The 12,041-nt window shown below is 38.2% G+C and overlaps 1 protein-coding gene across 2 annotated transcripts; it reads right to left on the bottom strand.

The window, feature by feature from the left end:
• Positions 1–2,383: 2,383 nt before the first annotated feature.
• On the bottom strand, positions 2,384–11,363 carry ago2 (argonaute RISC catalytic component 2). Of its 2 annotated transcripts, XM_016283282.1 has the most exons (20): positions 11,089–11,363; positions 9,450–9,497; positions 8,397–8,577; positions 8,197–8,317; positions 7,854–8,035; positions 7,603–7,739; positions 7,387–7,521; positions 7,212–7,299; positions 6,955–7,102; positions 6,733–6,852; positions 6,531–6,653; positions 6,289–6,422; positions 5,999–6,183; positions 5,759–5,918; positions 4,360–4,450; positions 3,940–4,134; positions 3,714–3,848; positions 3,282–3,383; positions 2,874–3,073; positions 2,384–2,607 (listed from the first exon to the last, which is right to left on the bottom strand). In XM_016283282.1, exons 1-20 carry the CDS (start codon positions 11,111–11,113, stop codon positions 2,499–2,501), a joined length of 2,619 nt encoding a protein of 872 aa, XP_016138768.1. In that variant the 5' UTR covers positions 11,114–11,363; the 3' UTR covers positions 2,384–2,498. The 2 variants fall into 2 exon arrangements, with proteins under 2 accessions (XP_016138768.1, XP_016138767.1); XM_016283281.1 differs by having other exon boundaries at positions 6,289–6,653.
• Between the last annotated feature and the right edge of the window lie 678 nt (positions 11,364–12,041).

The following is a 12,041-nucleotide window of genomic DNA, read 5'->3' as shown; positions in this document are numbered from 1 at the left end:
GGACATCTAGTCATTTCCACACAACTGCACCCAGATAACACACTCATGATCCAGATAAGCACCGGAACTAGGGGTCTGTGTCCATTGCTCTTCAAAGTGCATCTACTTTCACGAGTTACGAGATCAGCGCCAAATAACAACGTAACTCTAGTCAAGTATTTGAAGATAAATTAAAATGCCCCTTATACACAGTCTGTTGGATTTAGAAAAAGAAGGGTCAGGGTTTCAGGGTCAAAAGTCATAGATTTCACCAGATCAAAAACCAAACATACCCATTAAGCTCTCTGACCAGTCTGTGATTCTTGTTTAAAAGTTTATGTTAAACAAGATACTTAAAAAAAATGGTAGTCTCAAGAATAAACTCTAGCACCTACAATTATAATGTCCTATTGTGCTTCAGTTATGGTAGGACATTAACTACAAGTACATATATAATCTTGTTCGGCTAACAGGAATAATTGAGAGCCATAGAAAGAACATCCAATTGTTGATAATAAAAATAGAGTATTTTGTAAGCTAATACTGCTACAGTGGGTACAGGGTTTGCACTATTTACACGACTAAAAGTACCCAGCATGGAAATGACTACATTACAAATGTTCTAGATTTATAATTCATATACACAAACATACCACTAAAATCTCTTGGTTAAGAATGCATAGTTAGAAAAAGATGGTTAAAAATTTCAAGAATTTCAAGTTAAAACTGAAGAATTATTTGGGGAAGTGATCTTACAGTTATTTCACTAACAAGACTCAATCAGTCACTACACATCATGATGATATGCTTTAGAAGGGATAAGACTGTTTACATGAAAACAGTTTACCGACACACAATGTATTGCGCTTCAATTTGAACTAAGTTTGGATTCAAACTAAATAAATTTTCTATTCGGTTAAGCAACAAAAAGTTAACAACTACTCGGCCTGTTACTCTACAAAAAGTCTCAAAAAGAAAAACTAGATTTCACAAAATTAATTTAGGTTTATATATCTAAAAATAATGCAATTTGAATGTTAAAAAAGGGATTGTAAAGGGATTTGTAATATTCATGAAAACCTCTAAGTTACAAGCTTGGTTTACAAAGAAAAGAAAAAAAAAAAACACTACTAAGGTGCATTTGAAATTTTCACTCTGACTTTGTGTCAATGCAACTGTATGTGTATTATTCTTTAAAAAAAAAAGTCTTGATTGCCTGTATGGCCAGCTGGAGTGCGATGACAGCTTTTAAACCTGGCCAGCGTAGCACATTCAAAACTTCACCGTTAGAAACAGCGCACAGAACCAAGCAAATCCCAGGGCTCCAGATTCCCCAATATTCAGCACAAAACTGGCTTTGCGTTTCAATGTGGGGAAGATTTGACAACATCATAATAAAAATGTCAGAACAGATGTTTAAAGTGAAAGGTGATGGTATTTTTTCCTTAAGGGTGTTTTTGACATGTTTTAGAAATGTAACTCATACACCCAACCCACTGAAACCTTACGTTACAATCAGCGAACAAATAAAAGAAATGCTCATGGCAGTAGAATTTAAAGTACGTACAAGATAATCTCATCATCTAAATACTTAGAGCCCCAAGATATTAGTACTTTTCATGACAATTATCCATATTCTGGAGCTGTTTCCGCACTGAGAACCCTGGCACAGGTAAACGGAGCACGTCACTAATGAGAACCAGTCTCATGTGTGCGGCAGAGCGCCAGAAAACTGATTGTCAGAACAATTCCTACATTCTCACTTCCAATTGCATTCTTGATTCTGCACATACCGTGTTGAAATTTCATGATACAAGCACATGATAGTGCTCGGTCGATCATGTCATTGGCGGACAGGTACAGTAGGATGACTGAGCCCTGGACTGAACAATAAATGACACCATGATAAAAAATTCATATTAGCACAAATAAATGAAACAAAACAGGATAAGTACTTTTGTCCTGAAGTCCCCATCTGGTCAGTGTACTTGCTTTTGCTGATAAATAATTTAGCTGTGGAAACTGCATACCCACATCCCCTAAACCTGATCTGTGTTGTCCTAAACTAACCCGAACCCATTGGTTTGATGAGTTTGTAAAAACTACTGTTCCACAGTCTCCATCACCAGCCTTGGCAATAGTATTGAATCAAGCCCACTCGGATGCAAATGTAACTTTCAGTGTAAAAATAGTCTGAATTTTTGGATTGACTATATGTAAACATGTTAACCTCTAATCTGACATGCACATGTGCAACAGACACACATAACCATGCCCTCCAAACCAAAGAAAAAGATAAATTAATAAATTCACATATTACAGTTCTAAAAATCATGGATATTTAGTATGTACGGAAATAGACTACGTGGGCAACTAGAAACCTAACAGCATGGCGATTCTTGGGTTTTTTCCCCATTTGAAAGTTCTCATTTATACAATTGAGGCAAACACATAAAAATACACACAGACACACACACACCGTGCTGTTTTCAGGATGTAGGGCTTGTTTCTGGCTATGTTCAGGCGAAGTACATGGTGCGCAGTGTGTCCTGGTGGATCTGCACAGCTTTGGCCAGGGCTTGCTGGTCTCTGCCGTTACTCTGACCTGACGTGTGACTGCCTTCAGCACTGCCGGCAAACAAATACAACACACATAATCAGATCTATTGGTATAATAATGCACAATGAATAACGTCTTGCATTAAAAAATAAACACTGTCACATCCAGCTGTGTAAGGAAATAAATAAGCTGTGCGTTATAAGCATTAAGCACTTATCTTAGCATACTGTATACAGCAGAGACAGGATGTTGCAGCCCATAGAAAACGTATAACAAACAGGGCTATATAGCCTTCTCTAGATGTTATCATGTTAATCGCAGTAAGACCCAGTACCTGTCATGTTCTTTGTCAACCAAGTGGTAGCGAGCACGAAACGCCACCAGGTGGGCATAGTAGGCTGGTGCAGGAATGGAGACAGAGCGGGTGCAGCGCACGTAGGTGTGGCACAGCTGGTAGGTGAGGACCTGCAGCTCATCAGAGGTGAAATGGTTGTCGTCCCACAGCACGTGATAGTGGGATGGCCTGCTGGTTCCCTGTGGAGATTCAGCAATTATGAAGAACTGAAATCACACACACTTAGACAAGCATAATGATCACTAACACTAAAGCCAATTAACCTCCACTTGTTTAAGTACCTGATTGCTAGAAATAAAGCATTCATAAGCACTCACTTTATATAGTGAGTCTATGAATTCTTTATCAACCTTTCATTGGGATCCTATTTGAAATGTTCAATGGTACCTGAATTCCGGCATGACTGCAAAGATAAAAGTCAAACTCAGACGGATGAGTAATTTTGGTGTCAACTGTGGTGCCAGCAGGGATGTTGCCGCTCTTTCCAACCTTGAATATAAACAGCAAATTTAAAAGACATAAAAAAAATAAAAACATTAGAAAGTCAGAAAAGGTCATAACTTAACATTAATTTACTCAAGGACATGTACTTGTAAAATAAATTCAAGAAATATTCTTTACTAATGAAAAGAGCAAAGGCTTTTCTGATTCACAAGATGTTTGCAATAACCACATTTCTCACTTGATACTTCCTATGCAGGAAGTTCTCTTAAAACATACTGAGCAGTTTAAAATTGTACAAACTGTGTGTACTCATTACTAGAAGCCTTTTTCTTTCAAGGAACACCTAAATAGAGCTAAAACTGTGCCATAACCAACCCGCTCATTCCTGTCCATGCAGAAGAGCCTGGTGTGATGTCTCTTCTGCACTACTACGAAGGTGATGCCTGGTTGATAATCTTTCTCCAGCTTAATGCAGGCTTCACGAATAGCCAGCAGTTCATGCTGTAGAACCTGCATAGACAAAACAGTACAAGGAAAATTAAACAAAATGTGCCAGCACCACTTAGCAAGCATTGACAAAAAGTGTAGGCCTGCAACCAACCTGGTTGAACTGGCCCTCTGAGATGCCGTCTCTGTAATAGATGATGCGCGTTGGTTTAAAGCGTGTGGATTTGTAGAATTGGATCAGCAGCTCTCTCACCATGGTGGCTAGATCCTGAATGATGTCCTGACGGTGCTGCTGCACCCGCACCGTGGCACAGTATCGGCTTGGGTGGGCATCCATACTTCCAACAACCTAAATATTAAATATTTTTTAAATTCAAGTTAGCTTTTTTTTATTATTATTTAGAGGGTCCCTTAGCTCGGAAATGTTAAAAGCCTTATTAAAGGCTTTTGAGGTTATATGATATGGCTAAAAATGTACAAGATGTAGATTGGTCACACTTGTGGTATTAGTGCTACTTGGCACTATGCAATTAACATAATAGGCCATAAAATATCAGAGGTTTGTCAGGCTTACAGCAGCAATTGAGGGTTTCTTGCCATCTCCAGCTGGTGGATGAGTCACATCTGCACCCAGAAAGATGACTGGTTGCTGAAACACCAAGGGCCTACAAACAAAAACAGTGATAAAAACAATCCAAAAAAATAAAAAATAAAACAGTAGGTAGCTGTACTTTCTGGTCAAATTTCATGGGAAAGCAGCCCAGGCTAGGGATGTAACGATGAACCGCGAAAATCGATTTAAATATGTGACGTTTCAAATCGGTTGAGATGCTAAACAAATCGCGAATCATTTAGCCGTAGGAGTTTATATGAATCCATGTCTGAGGGGAACTTACTGTCGTTAGAAAATGGATCATGATTAAAATGCAGTGGTTGCCTCTAATTTTAAATGGAAAGAGCAGACAAAGCCTTAGATTGTTTATATGAAGAGATTTATTTTATTTGTGTTACTGATTTCTTTGATTTGGGGCTTGTTTTATAATTTCAATTTAGTTTTGTTATTTACATTATATTTAAATTGTGTTATTTAGCAGACACTTTTATCCAAAGCGACTTTCAAATGAGGACAATGGAAGCAATCAAAACCAACAAAAGAGCAATAATATGCAAGGGCAATATTGGTATATTATTATGTTATATTTCAATTTCACAAAGAAATGTGCAGCATTTTGTCCAAGCAATAATAAAAGGACACATTTAATTTATCATTTGTCTTAAATCTCATTTTGTTAAAAAAATACATAAATCGTGAATCGAATCGTGAAATCAAAATCGTGAATTGAATTGAATTGAGTGAATCGTTACATCCCTAACTAACAATCAAAAGACTCAGAAAGTGCCTTAAGCCTTGTGCACACCGGTCTAATTTTAAATGGAAAGAGCAGACAAAGCCTTAGATTGTTTATATGAAGAGATTTATTTTATTTGTGTTACTGATTTCTTTGATTTGGGGCTTGTTTTATAATTTCAATTTAGTTTTGTTATTTACATTATATTTAAATTGTGTTATTTAGCAGACACTTTTATCCAAAGCGACTTTCAAATGAGGACAATGGAAGCAATCAAAACCAACAAAAGAGCAATAATATGCAAGGGCAATATTGGTATATTATTATGTTATATTTCAATTTCACAAAGAAATGTGCAGCATTTTGTCCAAGCAATAATAAAAGGACACATTTAATTTATCATTTGTCTTAAATCTCATTTTGTTAAAAAAATACATAAATCGTGAATCGAATCGAATCGTGAAATCAAAATCGTGAATTGAATTGAATTGAGTGAATCGTTACATCCCTAACTAACAATCAAAAGACTCAGAAAGTGCCTTAAGCCTTGTGCACACCGAAACGATTATCGCGCGCGCTACAAGCTTTCTGCATGTCAAAGGCTTTTGGAAAAGCTGCCCTCACCTGCCCTGTGGAAGAAGAATGTTGTTGACTCCACCCAGTTTGACATTAATCTTGAGGCAGAGGTTGGAAAGGGTCTGAGGTGTGGTTTTCTGTACATTCTTCACCTGGACACACTGCGTGGGCATGCCAAGAACAGTGTCTCCAACACGCTTCACCTCAGCTGTGAGAATGGACAGTTTAGAGAGTTACAAATTACACTGCAAACAAAAACACAAAAGAAACAGAGAGGAGCTAAGTTACCATAAACTGGAGTCTTCCCAGGTAGGATGACCACCACCAACTGTAAGCCTTGGTATGTGTACTTGAGGTGTTTGAACATGGGCTCCACACTATCTGCTCCCTGGGCATATTTGCAAAAGCACGGCTGGCCCTGAATGGGCATCCCAGCATCGCGCGATATCTTACGGAGCTGGTCAGTAAATGCTCTAGAGAAAACAAAAAAAGGATTAGACCATGTAAGGGTCTGAACTTTTTATAATAATTCCACCAAATACAAAAACTTCTCCAGATCCAGGTCAAAGCTGATTTACTTCAGAAGTAGTTCTGTACACTGCCTCTGCGGGGCAAAGCAGGCAATAGCCCACACTTTGATCTCAATCCCTGTGTGGAACTGCTTGTTCCTCATGTCCCACACACCCTGGACTGGGGTTGCTATTGCTTTGTTCTGAAAAAGCCAGAGAGACACGACAAAATTAGGAAGACAACATCCAGATTGGGATTCAGCCACAAGGTCAGCAAGACAAATGTCAAGTTGATCAGGACAGGTTCCTACCCTTCCACCATAGAGAATTGAAGGTGCCTGAAGGACCCGACCATTGACCTCAGTCATCTCGTCTCTTACCATAACTCCAAACTCACGCACATAAGGATCAGTGTTGAAGTTGGCACTTCTCATCTGTCACAACCAAATGAAATCCATCATGAGGTGTGGATGAGATTTAGAAGACTGAAAAAGGACAGAGAGCTGCACGTACCAGTTTGCTGATCTCATCCTGGCGGTCAGGCGCAGACCTGGCTGTGGCACGTATCATAGTGGAGGTCTGATTGTCTGTCAGTTTCTTGATGCATCTCTGTCCGGCTACTATGTTACAGACCTGGATTTTAAAAATTTTTTTAAAAAAAAGGTTAATGACATTCAGAGAAATAAATGAGAGATGGGTGGAAAAAAGTAAGCGTAAGATGTGGTCTTGACCAACCTCCAATGGAAGGTAGGTGTGTTTTTGCTCCTGACCAACTTGTAAACATGGGAGATGTGGATATCGCAGCACCAGTTTGTACTTATCCTTGAAGTACTGGGCAACAGTGCATTCAATGGTCTGGCCATTCTCTTGCTGCAAGGGAAACCTGGAGGCAAGCAAAATACATCGGCCTTTGACACTGCATCATCACAACGAGGAATATAAAATGTAATGGCATTCATACAGAAAGAAATGTGCTTTGTGAAAGATCTTACGTTTGATGGCTGGCTGGTCTCCTAGTCACATTACACACCCTGTATTTTCTCTTCATCTGTCCACAGTGAGTGATTTCAACCTTCAGTCCTGCCAGGTGAAGATAAAACAGTGTTCAGAAAAAAATAAATTCCATAAAAACCATTTGGGAAGTCACTAATTGCTGTAATGAATCACCTTTGATTTCCTTGGTAAACTTCACTCTCTGGGAATCCGTTAAGGGCTTCTGTTGCTCTTCGATGCTTTTAAAATCCAAAACCTCACACATGAACTCAATCACAGGTTGAGCTTTGTAGAATGCAGTGGCAGACACTAAAGATAAATATAACAAAACAAAGATTAGCATAAGAAGTTTTCAAAAAACATTTATTAATGTTATCAGTGTACACCAACCATCAATGTTGAGCATCATCTTCCAAAGGGATGGTCGAACAGACTGATGGAAGCCAAACCAAACTTCTCTTCCTCCACCGAGGGGGTTGGAGCAGCCCTCAGAGGGAGTGAAGAATGAACGTCCGACTGGGGTGTACCTGCAGACACAGCAATAATATGCTCTAAAATGGCACAGTGTGCAGAAAGATGAAGTCTGACACCCCCTAATGGTGATTTATGAAAAACAGAGTTAACAAAACACCAGCATTAACCTCATAGAGGGCAAATGTCTCATGACAACGTCCAGAGCCTGAATGGTCTCAAAAGGAATGTTTGGTAGCCGTCCAGTCAGTGCTTCATGTAGAGCTTGCAGACTCACACAGGACACCCATTTGATAGCTACTTTAAAACTCCTGTCTTTTCCCTCGCCTGGAATTGTGACCTCTAGCTCCACCTAAAGAGCAGTTCGGGACATTAGTGTGATGTGAAAATGTAAAAGATGTAGCATTTTGAGAAGGTACAGAGTAAGAGCATAACATATTTCAGTAACTGCTCTATCAAACATAAACATCATAAAGCCAACACAGACTTTAACATTTCTTTATTAGTGCATACTTTCTCTCTTCCAATGGGTAAAGGCATGGCAGTGTAGAGATTCTTCCTTCCATCATACACAGGCTTTCGATCTCCAAAGATCTGTGTCTTAAAGTGCTGGACCATGTGCTCAACAATTTCACTAACAAAAAAAAAAAGTAAGTATAAATGTCCTTCCAAACAATCAGTTGAAATTCCAAATTTCAGTCAAAAGATGTTACCGGTTAACTCTCCGTGGGCATTTCTCAGGCTTTATATCTATGTCGTAATGGTACACCTCCAACTTGGGTATTTCCATTTCAAAGAAGTTGGCCTGAAGCTTGATTGTCCTACCCATTGTGCCAAAGTCTGGCCGTTGAGGTGGTTTGAAGACATACTCTTGTGCTGGAGGAGACAGGGGAGCTATGGGACACACACAAACAGTCATTTCTTTTTAACATTAGTAAGAAACACTAGCTTTTTTTTGACCAGGTCTATTATTTTAAGCTAGAAATGTCCATGTTTAGTTCAGTGGACCTCTGAGCAACTTAATCCTATTAATTAGGCCCACACAAACATTAAGGTAAGACTATTAGAGCTCTGCTGTGCCATATAAACTCAAGCACCCCACCTTACATAACATCTTTATTTTTGTATATACAAACTAAACGGCCAACATTAGTTTGAAAAGTTACTTACTTGCTATTAACTTCATGTTTAACTGTACTGAAAAGCATTATCACACTCATGCTGTTCTACTGAATATTAAAACAGAACACAGCCACGCTGATGTTCAGTACAACAGCACTTGTTTTTTTTTTTTATAAAGGTAATTTATTGCCAACAGATCATCCATTAATTTTTACAGACATTTCCGTTAACCCTAAAACACAACACAATGAAGTGCAAAATTCAAAATACAGCTAAAATACCTGTAAAAAATTACATACAGAAATTCATAATTCCAATTACAGATTTTACAGATTTGAATTTTCTTCAAATTAATACATTGTGCCCTATTTTTTTGATTTTTTTTACAATGTGATGCGGTTTAAGTAATAAACGATCTACTACTGTACTGACCCAATCAAGCAGGCAAAAAATGAAAACACTATACAATACTGAAGGTTTTAGAGGAAAAGTGTGTTAAAACAAAGCTCTTAACAGTAAATTAAATTTAAAGACAATCATTCCTTGGGATTAAAGCTTTAATTAAACATTTCAATCAACTTGATAAACAGTACTGAAAATATATGCTAGGCTGTCGACTGGCCAGCTTAGTCTGGGCTGCTTACCAGAAACATCTGACCCTGAAGACTGAGGTTCCTGACACAGCTCAGCAGCTATAAAAGACATAATAACTGGTTTATTTCATCTCTACATTAGTGATCATGTGCAGAAACATATGTAAAACCATGAAAATACAGCCATTTAAGTTGAAAACAGGTTTCTAGTTCAAAGCCAGATTAGCACTGTAAAATTACACTTTGATTAGAAGATCACAATAACGCAGTTGATTTTCGTCATTAATATCCATCAGATTTAGTTGTTTACAAATGTCTAGCATACAATACAATTGGGTCACAGGGTTTGACAGGTCAAGTTAATGCAATCTTGTTAAACGTGTGAAAAACTTTGATGTACAAGGAGCCCGTGGGTATCTGCAGTCTTTTGCTGACAGATCCCTTGAACTGTCTAACCCCATCTTATCAACCCTAAAAACACAACACGGCAGGAAGATACTAGGGACATGAACCCATCCCACTGGTCAACAGGCCTTTCACCTCCTTATCACCAACACCACACAAGCAACTCAACAACCTGCCAAACTCTCCCACACACACACACAAGTACCAGAATGTCTTTTCATTGAACTACAGCAACTGCTTTTCTTCATATCACTATTTCAGAAGCCCCACAAATACATAACAGGGCTCTAAAGCATATAATACAACACTCATCACTTTATGAAACCAAAGTGTCAACACTTTACAGTAGGGTCCCATTTGTTAACATTAAAGCATTGGCTAACAATCTAACAATTGTATTTCTTGACTTACAGCATTTAATAATGTGTGTTAATAAAACAATTGTTATTAGCACGCTGAAAGTAACAACGTGTTGCACAAGCAGTGTTCATTTTTAGTTCATGTATACTAATGCAGTAAGACTTTCTTGTAAAGTGTTACCAACTAAGTTTAAGACTTGAATAAAAAGTTCTGTAGTTTTACTGCTTCTTAAAATGTGTGAAATGCGTCTTTTGGAATTTCAATACTTCTTACTGAAATGTAATGAAGTTGCATAATACACTAAAACTACCTCTCATAAACGCCAATAATAATTTTGTAATCGTAATTTAGATAGACACAGTCAACTTTAGCTGAACATCGCGACTGTGCAAAAATACATAACAAAAAGTTACAAATCGACCGGAAACGTGCAAAATTTGGAAGCAGAACAATTAACCATTTATTAACTAGAATGTTAGTTAGTAACTTTTAGTAAGTTACCTGGCTAGCTGGAGAAAGTCAAACTGGTGCCTAACTACCAACGTTCAAACATTTTTTTTAAACCCACATAAAACAATTAGACCCTACACTAATATCTCCAGACCTAAAATAGTTAGAAAGTACGTCAAGTTAACATTTTAAATGGCCGTGGATAGGAGTTTAACCAGCCGCTGTAAATTCAAAAGCCAGCAGGTCAACAAGCTTAGCTAGCAGGCTAACAATAACAGTGGGCCTACAAAACAAACCATCGACAGAGATGGAAAAACAAAAACACTTCAGAACTATAATCTAAAACATTATTTGAACATTTATGTCATGTACAGCCGAACGCCATTAAACTACATTTTTATCTTTATCAAAAACACCACACTTATTCAGTTAGCATTTCATCGCTAGCACGCTCGCTAATCATAATAATACTCACCACTAGCTGCTCCAATGGGATACATTTTAAACGCTTTCTGCACCAAAATTCACCCGCAGACCGATACTTCTTGCTTTTCTGATGCCACGTAACACATGCGGTAACGGGAAAGATGAATTTGAATTTAAATTTAAAACTGGATCGATATAAAGGAGAAAACTAGGATTAATGAGCGCGCTGAGTTAGTGGAGCACGAGAGCTCTGAGTGGCCCCATCCCATCCCCCCTTCACAGCACGAGCGCCTATTTACCCGACACTCACACACTCTCACTGCTTCACAGCGCAAGGAAACAGACACTAACATACGTGTGAGGTATCTCAGCGGCGCCTTATGCTTTATTTAAAGACAGTACTGAAAATATATGCTAGGCTGTCGACTGGCCAGCTTAGTCTGGGCTGCTTACCAGAAACATCTGACCCTGAAGACTGAGGTTCCTGACACAGCTCAGCAGCTATAAAAGACATAATAACTGGTTTATTTCATCTCTACATTAGTGATCATGTGCAGAAACATATGTAAAACCATGAAAATACAGCCATTTAAGTTGAAAACAGGTTTCTAGTTCAAAGCCAGATTAGCACTGTAAAATTACACTTTGATTAGAAGATCACAATAACGCAGTTGATTTTCGTCATTAATATCCATCAGATTTAGTTGTTTACAAATGTCTAGCATACAATACAATTGGGTCACAGGGTTTGACAGGTCAAGTTAATGCAATCTTGTTAAACGTGTGAAAAACTTTGATGTACAAGGAGCCCGTGGGTATCTGCTACGTGTGAGGTATCTCAGCGGCGCCTTATGCTTTATTTAAAGTATTTATTCAAAATGACCAAGAGCAGTAACAAAACATTCATTAAACTGAATTTAACGTCTAAATAACGCTGGCGGTCATGATACGTCATTTCCGGCTTTGTTTAGAGGATATTTAAAAAAAATGATAAGGTTTAGG

This window comes from Sinocyclocheilus grahami, unplaced genomic scaffold, assembly GCF_001515645.1.
Source record: "Sinocyclocheilus grahami isolate Dianchi unplaced genomic scaffold, SAMN03320097.WGS_v1.1 scaffold173.1, whole genome shotgun sequence".
Lineage (NCBI taxonomy): Eukaryota > Metazoa > Chordata > Actinopteri > Cypriniformes > Cyprinidae > Sinocyclocheilus > Sinocyclocheilus grahami.
This window is presented reverse-complemented; position numbering and strand designations above follow the sequence as displayed.